The sequence below is a fragment of the Euleptes europaea genome, chromosome 3, assembly GCF_029931775.1.
Source record: "Euleptes europaea isolate rEulEur1 chromosome 3, rEulEur1.hap1, whole genome shotgun sequence".
Classification (NCBI taxonomy): Eukaryota; Metazoa; Chordata; class Lepidosauria; order Squamata; family Sphaerodactylidae; genus Euleptes; species Euleptes europaea.
This window is the reverse complement of record NC_079314.1, coordinates 49139775-49154455: the sequence shown is the minus strand read 5'-3', so window position 1 is coordinate 49154455 and position 14681 is coordinate 49139775. Positions and strand designations below refer to the sequence as shown.

General features: G+C 40.1%; 1 protein-coding gene across 1 annotated transcript; it reads right to left on the bottom strand.

The window, feature by feature from the left end:
• Positions 1–2134: 2134 nt before the first annotated feature.
• On the bottom strand, positions 2135–13118 carry GTSE1 (G2 and S-phase expressed 1). The gene is made up of 11 exons (XM_056847110.1): positions 13043–13118; positions 12004–12061; positions 11311–11923; positions 10346–10498; positions 8338–8479; positions 6978–7316; positions 5322–5394; positions 4183–4431; positions 3326–3512; positions 2628–2756; positions 2135–2280 (listed from the first exon to the last, which is right to left on the bottom strand). Exons 1-11 carry the CDS (start codon positions 13116–13118, stop codon positions 2197–2199), a joined length of 2103 nt encoding a protein of 700 aa, XP_056703088.1. The 3' UTR covers positions 2135–2196.
• Positions 13119–14681: the final 1563 nt, after the last annotated feature.

Sequence of the window (14681 nt, the reverse complement as noted above, 5' to 3'; positions counted from 1 at the left end):
GTCTCTTGCCTTGAAAACCCCAGCAGCAACCTGGGGGGTGGGGGTGGGGGAGGGGGTCGGCTTCGGATCAGACTTGCTTCGTACTAGGCTTAACACCCTGCAGTCTTCTGCGAACTGTCTCCAGCCTCAGCCCATTGATTTCCACCCGCTGAGGCTGGAGTAACTCTGAATAGTGCTACCAACTGTTAAATTCTCAAACAGGAAGTCGAAGGTAGAGAAAAAGCCGCCCTTCCTTGCCCCAGTGCGCCCTACCATTGACATGTGGTGGTGGAAAGTGCTATCAAGTCACAGCTCGCTTCTCGTGACCCCCGTAGTTTTCAAAGCAAGAGGTGTTGGCCCAAGGTCACCCAAGTAGGCTTCATGAGGAATCAAACCCAGTTCTCCAGATTAGTCTGCCATTCTTAACCACTATAACACACTGGCTATCACTATTAACATACTATTTATTTATTAATATCCTACCTTTCTCTGCAATGGGGACCCAAAACAGATCACATTGTTCTGTTTTATCCTCACCAATCCTGACCTTGGTGACTAGCCCACCCAAGGTGACTCAGCAAGCTCCTGCAGCAGATTCAAACCTGGTCTTCCAGGGACAGAGTCTGACACTCATTAAAGTAAGCTTGTAGAAACCCCAAACTAGGCACCTACAGCTGGCATATTTGTTCCCTTCAAGATGTCCCTGAAATTCTCGGAAATATTTTCTCCAGAACTTGGAAGCCTCACTCATATTTAGAAACACGTAGCCTTGTGTATGTATCCCATTTTTTTGTTGATCTAGACCAGCATCTTTACAGTTAGTGACAGTAAGTACCCATAAGGAATCAGGGAAAGGGGGACCTATTTAGAAATCCCACACAAAGCCCTTTTACTTCAGGATTCTTCAAGTTATTTGGGGGACTCGTGCAAGCTAACTTCTGCTTGTTAAGCTAAAGAAGCAATATAAAGTGACCCAAGTAAATATTTTAGTTCTGCCCATTTTTTATTTAAATAGTTTTCATTTACTAGATATATATTTACTAGATATAAATGACATTGAACAGGTTTAGTGGAACTTAAAACCGCATCAAAGTTTTCCTGTATTTTATTAAATGGAACTACATTTGTGGAGTTGATAAAGCAGTCCAAGAGGTTGTTTTTACCATTTTAACCATTGTTTGGGTAAAACTATTAACGTATACAGGGTGATTAGACAGCAAGACCTAGACCTGCTTTGTTTCAACAAGGTTGCTCTCTCATGGTTCCTGCAGCCAAACAATAATTTGCTAATTCCCATAACCTTTCTGTATCACCAACACTCCCTGTTGTAACGTCAGCAAGATTTCTGGCTCCTGTAGAAAGACAAAGCTACCACTCAAGAGTCTGTAGTTTAATACTCATTCCCTTACAGTTTATTTGAACTCACAGGAGGCACCTCTCTTCCCCCCCCCCCCCCAATAAGTCACTTCACTGAAACAGGAGAACAAATCCGTTCCAAAATAGTTCATCTTTATATTTCTCAGCCCCTTTCCTACATTTGATGTACTGTTCCTATAGGCCTCACTGTAGAAATTTTTCCTAACTTGTCTAACATTGCGAACTAGTATGAGTGGCCAACATCCTGCTGTAATAGTTTAAAAAATCTTTCCATTGTAAGATATTTGTCTGCATTATGTAGTTCATAATGTATGGCAAATTACAGTAGCCTATATGGCAAGGCTCTAGAACACATTTACTGGCAGTTAGAATATGGGTACCCAACCACAAAATTAGCCTGAAGTCTTCTATAGTATTCACAAGAGGGATGAAGTACAAACTCAAAGCAAATATTTGCTTATTGATTCTAGTACAAACAATGCAATATTGATAGAAAATTCATTTCTTTATTTAGCCCATGATATTACTAACTTCAAATAACATTCTGCTTTGTTTTACAGTTCATATCTATCAACAGCATATTTTAAACATTGTACAGGCCATTGGCTGTGATAATCAAAATCTCTAGTTAAAATTAAATTAAGCAATTAAACCTATTTTTCCTAGCAGCAACAAGTCTTACTCATCATGTATTCATAGTTTAAACTACATGCAGTTATCTCAGAGTTTTCAAGTATGTTACACCCAGTACCTCAGTGAAATACTTCCATAGCTAAACACCACTCACACATGCATGTGAAACTCTTCCAAGTTTAGAGATGAATTTTTAGGTCTAGGAGATCAGAACTTTAATAGAGGAGAATCCAGATTTTCTTTATTTCCTTCAGGACTGAGATAAATAAGAGGAGAGCCCAGGTCTAGTAGCTGGAAGCAGAACAAAAAATGTTAAACATTTAGTTGATCTTTGTACCTTTGGAATGCCATTGACTAATTAGTCTAGGGCAATACTCTTGCTTTTGTACACACTGCCATACCCCAACACAAAATTCAAATTATTTTCTTGTTATGGCTACCTAATATCAACCCTAGTTAGGGTTACAGCTACCTGGTTAAGCTTTTGAAGGTCACACATGTGCTTATACAATCTTTGTATACACTATAAGGAGATGTCTGTCTGATTGTATGCAGTTAACCAAGATTTTTTCTGAAGCCAGCATAAACACACACACAAACTACATTAAAAATGAAAATAAAATGCGGATTCACCTCACCTGTTCTGTTGGCTTCAGTGGAAGGGCTTTAATCATTTCAGGGGTGTTAAAGAAATCAATGAGAGGCTTATTTTCACATTCCTGGTGGGCAACTGGTGGTGTGTCTATCCCAATGTCTATCAATAAACCCTAGATAGAAAACATCAGTGTTTCAGATATTCATTTGCTGAACATCCTGTAGTAAGTTCCACCTCATTCGAGTTGAAGCGCCGTCATGAACAAAATGATGGTATGACGACTGACTAAAATACATCTTCCTGTTGGCCTAGATCTGGGCATCTAGATTTGGACCTTTACCACTCTTCATGAGACCCCCTTGTACCTTCTTAAAATCACTACCCAAGCTAGCTGCCATGGCCACAAAAATACTATTAGGAGGCAGTCATTTATAACAGCATCAGTTATTGACTTTTATTTATACTCCGCACCTCCACAATCTGGGTTTATTTTTTAGAAATCCTAGTAGACTGCAACTTTTCTGCACAGCACAAACCTGATATAAGAAATGGGGGTGAACTGCATTAATAATGGTACTTCACATGGATGTTCTTCCATCAAAGGCTGCTTATCAAAGAAAGACACTGGAGGGCGCCAGCATCTTTAAAAAATGCCATCTGAATCTACTCTGAAGCAGAAGATGCTTCCTACTTCGTTTAGACAGAATGGCTTTCTAAAAAGACAACAAAACTGCAGCTTACCTCCTTAGTTTGTGTTTCTTTAGCTGGTTTTTGATTTTCAGCTAAGTCCTGTTTGTTTGAAGGGGACTTCTCGGGTGAAAAATCAAGTGCAACAGACACAGCTTGAGGGGGAAACAAGTCTCCTTCAGAGGAAGATGTCGATGAGCTGTGGGCTGCCTGCACATGGCTTTCTTTTGCCCTTTTAGAACTACACAGGAAGAGAGTTTTGAAAGTTCTATACAGAATCTGGTCAAGTTCCGTTCCAAATAGTAAATGCAAGTAATTCAACTGCTTTGCAAGAACAAGAATAGCAGGTATTTGCAGGTAGGTATGCACAAGCACAGCAGATCCTGATTTTTTGCTCATCTCAGTATAGCAAACTGAGGTTTGACACTGAATGTACACACTCAGCCTTAGTTCTGTGGAACATGTATAAGACATGGAATTGTGCGTCACACTCAAACACCCTGCATATAAGAAATCTGCAGATTGTGTTATATACTGTGTAAGACGTACCTGGTTCGATAAAAGGGCTCAGTAAAAGTACCATTTGAAAGCTTCCAGTCACAAATTATGATATTTAACAAGAACTCATGAGCCACATATTTAGTTCTTAAGTGGTAAAAGAAATCTGCCTTCACATGCAACAGCCTAATCCTAGATTATTCAGACCTCAGTTTAACTCTGAAGTAGCTCAACAACACTGCAAGGCTCCTGCTAACACAGCATCCTATGATTACAGAGGATACTTGATAGTGGTTTTAGGTAGGTCATATTAATGCTAAGATGGAGTCAGCAGAACTGAGAAAGACTACAAGTACAATCCATGACAACATACATGTATAGCACTGACTTGATTTTACTAAGGCTAGACTTACCTAGCTTCTGAAGTCTTTTTGGATAGCAAGCTAGAGACTTGGCGAAAAGGTGGAAGGTTGGGTGAAGACATTGATCTAGGCACAGTTTTGGGTGTCCTTGCTGGAAGTTCTGACATACGACGGCCAACGGGTGTAGGCAATCCAGAACGCTTTATACTGGCTGGAGTCAGGATAGACTTTATTGAAGAACAGGAATTTAACACAGTCCGTTCTTCCAACTGTTTGACGGGTGGGCTGACTGCAACATTACTAAAAGGATACATGCAGAGTTCTTAGAAGCGTCAACAAAACCACAACTGAATTATTCCATCTTCATTTAAGAGCACATTCAGAATAAAATACATTGCAGTCCAACAGCGAGATATCAATATTTTTTTCTGCAAGGCAGCCTTAAGCTCAGTACTGTCTATTCCAACTGGCAGCAGCTCTCCAGATTCTCAGGTAAGTTAAGTCCTGCCACAGCAAAACCCTATTCCAGCAATACTGTGGACAGGCTTTAAAAACTCATTCCAGATATTTACCTGAGCTGTTGAAGTGCTATTGGCAAGCAAGCAGTCCAATGTGTATCATGAATGGCTAACAATTCAAGCCAGTTATGAGAGATAAGAAGATACCCTTTCCAGCTAAGAGTGCTGCACCATAGGACAGTCTACAAAGAGAAGTGCCGTTGACTGCAAGAGTAAAGGTTCCTGATTTTGAACCCAAACTCAAGTTACACTCGGCACAGCACTCTTTAACAGAGGAAGTAAAGAGACAGGGGAAGAAGTTAACAGATCCAACACGCTCAGCAGCAAATACAAGTACCCCAAATTTCAAGTTTGTCAGTGCACAAGACAGCTGAGAATATATGCTTCTGCCCCAAAATGTGGCCTAGTAAGTCAGACCACCATCATCACTTAGATCATAAAATTTTTAAAAATGCACATACTGGGGAATAGGGGCAATCATATTGGACTACTAAGGTCAGCAACCCCTCAACACTGCTTGAAAGCAGTTCCTGGGGCTGCAAGTTCCCCAGATGATGCTCCAAGTCACTGCCCCAAGGTTTCTCACAATACTACTAATGCCTGTACAGAATGGCCCAAGAGAAGAACACAGACAGAAGCACACAGATGAAAACAAGTATTAAAAGAGATTACCTTCCAACATTGCCACCTGATAGGAATGCAATTGGTTGCAATACTCTCACCACTCCATTTTCTGAAGACATACCTAAGAGGAAAGATATGACTCCAGAGATTATCTTAAACTTCCCAAGCACATTCATATCCTCAATTCAGTCCTGATCCATCATAAAAGTGCTGAGTATAAAAATCCCCATGGTATTCTAATGAAACTGGTGTAATTGAAACCCTTGGATCAGGTTAGTTGTGATGTTTTTACTTTGTAAATGTTGTGTGTGTTTTATTTCTATGTTTTAATGTGGAGCTTTACTGGGTTTTTTGCCGTTGAGTCACAACTGACATGGCAACCCCATAGGGTTTTCAAGGCAAGAGAGGTTCAGAGGTAGTTTGCCATTGCCTGTCTCCACGTCATGACCATGGTATTCCTTGGAGGTCTCCCATCCAAATACTAGCCAGGGCTGACCCTGCTTAGCTTCCGATATCAGGCTAGCCTGGGTTATCCAGGTCAGGGTGTATGTTGCTGTGATTTAAAATGCAGGTCTGTAGGGTAAGAAAGAGGGGCTGGATGGAAGATTTAAGTGTGTTATTATTATTATTATTATTTTTATTAAGATTTTATTTATATAATTGAAGGGGTACAGGAACAAAAAAAGGGGGGGATAAGTATTATAAGTATAAAAACAATACAAAAATAAGAAATAAATTCAAATGTACATTATGAAACATTCTCTAAACTGAGAAAGATAAAGTAAAAAAGAACTAATACCAGGTGTCGATTTATTATTCTACTTATGTTAATATTCTATTATGTGATCTGAAGTTACTTAACATTTTTTTTATAACGAGTTAAATGATACATAACCATAATACATAACCATCGTTTTCAATTAGCTGGAATTCATATACATGTAAAATGACACCCACTTATCATGAAATTGCTCAGTGGATTCACTAGATTTTAAGTTTATCTCGAAAGTCATCTTAGCCATAGTGGCATAATCCAGTAGTTTTTCTTTCCAGTCTTCTATTTCAGGTGTTTGAGCTTGTTTCCAGGTTCTTGCAAGGACCGTTCTTGCTGCTGATTTAAGTGTGTTATGATTGGATGGAAGCTCTACTCTACGGTGAAGAGTTGACTGGTTTGTTCTTAGACGCTTTGTGTGCAAGAGTTAATGGAGTGAGTTGCCAGTGGGAGAGAAATCGGTGTTCTGGGTGGAAGTTATGAGCCTAAGTACCAAGTGATAAAATAAGCCTTTGTGGCTAAGTCTGTTTAAGGAACTTTAGATAAAGAAGAACTGTATGCCTATCTGAAACGATTGTGCATATTAACAATACAAAAACTATTATGTTGTCTCACTTCTAAATAAATTCTATTTATGTTTAAGAGGAAACAACTGTTTTATTTTGAGTAAGGATCCCCTTTTATCTCTGAGTCACCCACGTGCTGAACGTTTTGTCATTCTACCAGTTATAACTAAACCATCCTGTTCTTCAGGCCAACTAAGAATTCTAAGGCAAGAGCCTTTAGTGGCAGCAAAAATAAGAAGGGAACACTAAGGAAGGCAAGGAGGCAGCATAACACGTCACCTCAGAACCCTACAGAAAGGTTTCTTTAGAGATTACAAATAAGACAACTCACATAAAAGAGTGAAAACATTACATTAGTATTCTTACCTTCCTTTGTGGAGGGAACCATTTTATTTTCAGAACAGGGACTGCCTCTTCTTTCTTGCATCATGCTTTTCTGTGATGATTTTTGTAGTCTAGGATCCAAACTCATTCCCCGAATCCCACTGCCTGAAGTCTTGGATTCAAAAGCAGCTTTGTATCTGGCCACATTCATAGAAGTGTTTCCTTTTGTAGCGCAGATTGATCTCTCTTGCTTCCCAGACATGTCTGAATGGGAAGCCTGCACCGATGACACTCTCATAGGTCTAACCATAGCTACCTTGGTTGTCCCAGAGGAGACCCCGGAGCCACATGTAGAAGCTTTTGCAACAATATTTGTTTTAACTAGAAAATAAAATTGTAATTTTGTCGTGTCACTTAACATTAACGTAGAATCAATGAACACAGCACTTTAAAAATACCACGGAAGAGCCAGGTCCTTACTGTGAAACTTGCAATCCAGATTTCAATAATGGAAGAGAAAAAAGAACCATGGATAGAAGCAGCAATTTTATTTGATGCCTCAGAATGCCTAAGCATTCCAAGAGAAATGTTTAACTTCCAAGCAAGTTACATCATTACTGTATTGCTTGATAACAAATTACATTAGGTTAATCTAACTCACTCCATTGTTTCAGAATCATGCACCTGATGTATTTTGGCCACCATCATTTTTGTTTGTCAGTAAGTTAGCATTTTGTGTTTGGATTCATGGTCTTGTCCAAAGTGTTCATACCCAGAGCAAACAAAAAACGTTAAGTGTCCTCAAGAGCAAGTATGCTCATGAAATGAGTTGCATCATAACCAAAGACAGAGACAGACACATTCCTAGATTCAATTCCATCACAAGTGATGGGAGGAATTCTCTTTTAATGTCATCTGCATTATCCAGAACCTACAGAATTATTGCCTGCTTTTGAGGAGAGGGTCATGGTTATGTTTTGTACTCAGGTCTGCTCTTCACGAACAGCTTGGGGTCTGGTCTCCCTATAAACACTTTTTTCTGATCCTCTGTGCTAAATACCAGAGCTGGGCAGTTACTATTTACAGAACAAGAACTTAAGACCATCTCCCTCATATACCTTCTGCCTTACATTCAACAGGTGAGCAGTTTATATGCCAGCTGATTAGATGTCTCTTCAGTGTGATTAGAGGTCGGACTAGCACCTGGGCCATGTAGGTTTTAGTCCCTATACTGCCATGGAAACCCTGAGCCCAAACTACCTCACAGGGTTGTTGTGAGGATAAAAGAGGGGCAGGGAGAATGTTTTATGTTGCTTTGGGTCTTCCTTGGAAAGAAAGGCAGAGTATAAATAAAGCAAATAAATAAATGCTGGTGCATGACCACTAAGTTTGTCCTGCTTACCTTTTCCTCTTTTAGGGGAGATGGACAGACTTGAATTCAAGCTTGAGTTCATGCTAGAAAGTGAGGATGATGATGAAGATAAAGTGTTCCTCCGCATTTGAACATCATTAGGTGGCTTCAGTTGTGTTGTCTTCATACTTAGCTATGAAGACATTAAGAGATCTTAAGTCTAACATACTTCAAACATACACATGTACACGTTTACTTGGAAACAGGCCCTTTTGTGTTCAGTGGTGCTTACTCCCAAGTAAGCATGTACAGGATTGCATCTTCACTGTAGTACTGTCTTACTGAAATGAAGCAGCAACTCCACTCAAATAACCAGGTGCTCCCCACAGAAGTTCTGTAGATCCAAAACAACATACTCTGCAAGGTGGTGTTTCCATAACATTTAGAACTAGCATTTTATGCAGATACAGAACTGTCAAGAAGCCATACAACTTGCAGGAAAGAATAACTCTTGTAATTATATTCTGGATATATTTATTTATTTATAATCCGCCTTTCTCACTTGGACTCAAGGCAGATTACATAGAATGAGTCAATACAATCAACAGGATGGAACATTAAATGAACAATGCAATAGGAATTAGGGTTGTAGAACTGAAGCAAAACGTAAGTATTAACAGGACACATTAAATGATGCAAACACTGTATAGTAGGATCCTAGTTTCAGCAAGCTATACGCATTAGTATAGACCAGGGCTTCTTAAACTTTTTCACTCGCGATTCCTTTTTGCCTGAGAAATTTTTACATCACCCCGGGTATATAAAATAGGTATACAAAACAAACATTTACTGATATAAATCATAAAGAAATTTTAAAACAATTCTTTGGTATACATATAATTTTACCATGTACTGTTGCCAAATTTTTCGCAACCCCCCCATTAAGTTATGTGACCCCATATGGGGTCGTGACCCACAGTTTAAGAAGCTTTGGTATAGACCACAGTCCCTAATAATTTATCAAAATACTTTTGTGAAACATTTAGTACAGTGCAACTCTATTGCCTCCAATAGAAAAGTGCTCTTGAATATTTCAGTTTTGCAGTTTGTGGAAAGCCATGCGAGTCGGAGTCTTCCTGACCTCCTCAGGTAGGCCATTCCACAAGGTGGGGGCCACAACAGAGAAGGCACGCATATGGGCAGTTGTTGATTATGCCACTTGCAGGCTGGCACCCGCTGAATACCCTGCTCTGATGAGCAACACTGTTGTGGTGGAGTGTAGGGGGAGAGGCGGGCTCACAGATATGAGGGTTCAAGGCCATGAAGCGCTTTCTATGTGACAGCTAATACCTTAAATTGAGCCTTGTAACTGACGGGCAGCAAGTGAAGTGCCTACAGGGTGGGTTACTGGACTCACTGATCCACAACAATATACACCTTTATTTTTTATTTCCCTGGACAATTCTCAGTTTGCACACAATTGTCTTTATTTCTTCCAGTCCATACATTTTCATGTAGCATATTCTGAACCCTCCTCACTAAACTCAATCAGACCTAAATCCATTATTCTACAGAAAGGTTCTTTGCTCATCGCATTCCCTTATATGGATTTCACAGAAAGACTTCCTACATTGACCAAGGGCCATTGGCCTAAGCCCGGTACATACCTAGCACATTGACTCATTGTACAAGGAGGGAAACCAGGCATGATTGTGCTGGTCCTGTCCCTTGCCTCCTCAATTGCCTGGTCATCTGTCGAGTCAGGCCGTGTGGAGCAAGTGGCCATGAGAACCCCTGCTTCTGAAAGCAGCACGGTTGATCACTGGTGGGAGGGTACATGCAGCCACTTATTCCACATGGTCTCGCTCTGCAGATTACCTGGTAATTACGGAGGCAGGGCCAATGTGACCAAGCTTGCTCTTCCTCGTTGTGTGGTGAGTCAACACCCCGGGGTGTGTGTCTACCAGGCTCAAATATCACAGGTATAAAACAATAAGCATGTCATTATTGGTCAACTACAGAGCTAGACATTGTGCCTTCATTAAGAGTAACCAGTCACCTTGCTAGGGGTAGGAAGCCTTCTCTTGTCTTGCACCATGGAAGAGTCTTTAGCATCTGGAACAATACTTAATTTGCTAGAGATATTTTCAAGTGATCCCATGCTTTTCAAATGCTTCCTGCTGGGAGGGCGGTATGGGCTCTTTGATTCTGGCTGCAAGATTGAAAAATTAATTAGAGGCCTCAACCTGAAAGATTGTATGCTTGCTTATTGATATATTAACTCGACTATTCCCATTATCTACTCATGGGCCATTGCAAATAACTCTCTAACAAAGGATGAAATTATCACCTACTGGAAGTCCACAAAAATGTGACAAAGCAGACATTTAGTGTTATCACGACCAGTTGGTATTCACACTCAAGACAACCCATAAAACCAACATACAGGCAAAATTATCCAATGCACATACAGGCCAGCCCAAAGAAAATATTATTTGAGGTTATACTAAGTTTTTGCCTCATGGAGCTGTCAGTCAGCCACTGGAACATATCTCCAGGAATCAGCAGCTGACAGGCCAATAAATCCCAGGGCTGAAGACATTATTTGGTGGTCATTTTGGCCATCCTGCCCCTGTAGATTTGCCACATACCATTCACTTAAATTATTGCTTCCTTCCAGACTTTACTTTTCTGTGGAAGGCAGATAACTTGCAGGTGTGCCTATATTCGTTAAATAAAACACAGTCCTGTCCTTATGTTGTTGTTTTTTAAAATTCAGACAAGGAATTACTAGGAAAAATACTGAAAGAGCAGGGGGAAATCTCTGCTACAGTACCCATATCAACTCAAGATGTAGCAAAGACATTTCATTTCAGGAGATCCTATACTGATTATCATGACATAACTTATTTAACAGCCTCCATAAGTTGCTGCAAAGACAAAACAGAAGAGGGTAGAACAATGTACATGGCCCATGATAGAAGGGCAGGATTAGAAAAAATATTAAACAGGAAAAATCTTTACCTGTTCCACCACTAAGCAGTTGTTTCCAAACACATGCGAAGTTTTTACAGTCTGCAGCTTGCTTGATTTTTTATCGTCTTTGTTACTACAACCTTGTGCTACCTGTGTAATGAACGATTTGGGCAATTTGTTTGTTCTAGGACTAGATCCTTCCTGAGGCATTACTGGAGAATTCAAGTTGTCCATCACTTGTACCAGTTGCCTTGAATGCTTCTGAAAGGAAGGTGGAAGCTGAGATACTGGGCTTTCCCACACACAGTAAGTCTCTCTCTTCACAGACCTGGGGGTTCTCTCTTTCTTAGTGCTCGACTCGAAGATTTTCAGTTTGGACTTTGATTCTTGCACAAATTTTTCCACAGACTCCGGTCTCTGATCTCCCACCTGGTTAGCATGGGGTCTTTTAGTTTTGCTTCCACTTTGTAGCTGAAGAGCTACCATGTGAGCTTCTTTAACAATTTCTGCAAACTTCTCCCCAGCAAGTGGGCTCCACATCAGGTTATCTGCAGGCGGTGGTGGGATGCTCCCTTCAGCCCCATCACAGGCCTCAATAGACACGGCAATGCATTTCTCTTTATGGCCCATGGGTCCAACAAATACTTCATCTTCATTTTCACTAAAACAGATAACATCAGTCAAATGCCTGACAAAGCCAGCTCTCTAAGTACCAAAAAGTACAGTGTGTTCTTTATTTACCTCAAAGGAGACAGCGAAAGGTCAAAATCAAATTTTTCATCAGAGAGATGGGGAACGTCTGAAATTACAATGGTACATCATTTACTATGACATTTTCTCCAGTTCAAATACTATGATATTACTTTTAGTCACACTGAAACCTTCACCTTCTACTGATCTTCCAACTGCCAAATAGTGTATAGAATCTGCCCCTTCATCCTCTTCCCACTCCCAAAGCAGCTAACTTGCTCTGTCAAAGTCAACAGCACCAGACATCTATCCAGCAAATTCATATGGACAGGTCAGTGCAAGCAGCACAAAGGCAGCAGATCCAGAGAATCATCAAATCAGGGTCTTGGTGGTGATTCTATATTTAATTGCATCCAAATTATTGCTACTGACTTAATCACAAGGATCAGCTCAGTAACTACCATTAATGTCAAAGGTGAGATACTCACTGCAGTGGTTCAAAATTCAGCTAACTTTGCGTAGGAAAAACTAAGTGTCATACTAAAGGTACTAGCCAAGGGAACCTCCATGTCCAGAGGCGGTCAGCTTCTGAAAACTAGTGCTAGGAGGCAATATTAAGAGAAAGCCTTGGCCTGTATTGTTGGTAGCTGGTTGGCCACTGTGTGGAAAAGAATGCTGGACGAGATGAACCATTGGTCTGAACCAGTAGGTACCTGTTATGTTCTTATCAAGTTGAAGAGTAAGGAAAACAGAAGAGACATATTGATTACAGGGTCAATAGCCTGAAGAATGTGATCCAACTTATTTGCCCAAGTGACCTCAGGCACATTTTCTGCCTACAGTACTTTATGGGTCAGACCGTGAAAAGGTTGACCAAGGCAGGAAGGATTAGATGTCTCCCATCTGAGCTCAAAACTGGATTTTCTGGCTTTCTCATTCTTCCTAAAAATTAACTGGGTACCAGTTCCTCATGCACTGAAGCTTTTCTACTGGTTAACTGAGTGAATCCAAATTAACATCAAATTGACCCCACTACAATCACTATAAAGAAACTCAAATAACGATATTGTAGTAGTATTTTACCACCTACCATTATTGATGCACTCATCAGGTTTGATTTCTGACATTTTACATTCTGAATCCTCAGCCAGTTTCCCTTCTTCCATGGTATAACTACAAAAAGAGTTTCCACACCACACATCAACCCAGTTTGTTAAAACCAAAGCAAGCACCAAAAGTTATATTACTGGTTCCAAAAAGCTGCTCCAATTGCTGTTACAATCCTTTAATGGGCAGCCCAAGCTATTAACTGTCCTAGTATGGTGTAAGCCGCTCTGAGCCTGACTGAAAGTAGGGAAAGGGTGGCATACAAATCAATCAAATAAAGGAATCCTTTATTCCCAAAATAGGGGTTACTACAGAAATTACACAATGATTGTGTGTTTGAAGCTCAGTGAACCAGACAGTGCAGCAAGAATCATACAACTGTTCTATATGGCATTGTACATCTTAATTATTCCAGCTCTCTACTTGTGGCAAATAGAACACGAATTGAAACAGTTCATTTATAGTAGTGATGAGGGACCCTCTCTTTGGGCAAAGAATCAGATCATGTAAGCTCTGATTTACTATAATTCTACAACATAGCATTTTGCCATTCTGATGTATAACATAATTTATCTACTTCATTTATTCCCCACTCTTCTCCCCAATGGGGACCCAAAGTGGCTTACAACATTCTCCTTCATTCTATTTTACCAACACAACAACCCTGTAAGATAGGTTATTTCGTTATTAAAAGAAATGTTTACGTTACCTCTCAAGGGAAACCACCCAAGGCAGCTTACAAAATAAAATAATTAGGCTGAGCATGTGTGACTGGCATCACCCAGCAAGCTTCCACAACATTTGTGGATCTATTAGTGCAAGTTATGAGAAGTGGGAACCACAGTCTCAAAACCATAATGGAATTTCAAAATACTGCAGAAAACTCTGGAGGCAATCTTCTTTGCAAGTTCAAGCTGCAGCAAGTTTTTGCAGCAAGCATATTATTTATCCTCAACTCCTAGTTTCTTACAAAGAAGTCACACTCCTTGACAGTTACTGAAATGGGAAAGCATGAAATAGATTCAGCAGATTATTGGCTATGTAAAAACAAACATCTTCACATTTCAAAGAGATTTCAGACGATACGGCGCAATTTGCATTGGTTAGATGTCTTTCATGTTTGACTATCATTTTTATCATAGTTTATAATCTGCCTTGAATCCCAGTGAGTTGAAGTTAATAAGGATGGTGATGATAATTATTATTTCTTTCTAAAACAGTGCTCCATCTTTCATTTCCTCAGGAAAACAAGTGGCTTTCCTACTTTGAGCATCACATGGGTTTGGGAACGCTTAGTAGACAACGACAGAAAGATAATAATTTATTTAAGTTACTCCAGCTCCACTAAAAGCAGTCTATTTTCCAAGGGGGTCCAAACGTTACCAATGACAAAGATTCTTTATAAGAGGCCTTCCTTATTTTTCCTGGGTGAAACTTCAGCCTGCCACAACCTATCCTCACGTATTTAGGATTAAGCAGAACTTCTTCCAGGTCGGGATAAAGATAAAGTTTAGAGATTCCTCAACACACACCCCTCACCTGCGCCCCTAAAGCTTAAACATTGCTGGCTCGCTTACTGGTACTTGGGAGGACTGTTTGATTGCGTTGCAAGATTCCTGAGC

What these genes read in the sequence shown, in the direction of transcription:
- GTSE1 (XM_056847110.1), bottom strand. Translation starts at nt 13,118, where the DNA reads ATGGAAGAAGGGAAACTGGCTGAGGATTCAGAATGTAAAATGTCAGAA. An exon ending in TGATGAGTGCATCAATAATG is followed by an intron (nt 12,062 to 13,042) that starts GTAGGTGGTAAA and finishes TTGTAATTTCAG; the next exon opens with ACGTTCCCCATCTCTCTGAT. An exon ending in AAAAAGACTTCAGAAGCTAG is followed by an intron (nt 3,513 to 4,182) that starts GTAAGTCTAGCC and finishes CTTCCTGTGTAG; the next exon opens with TTCTAAAAGGGCAAAAGAAA.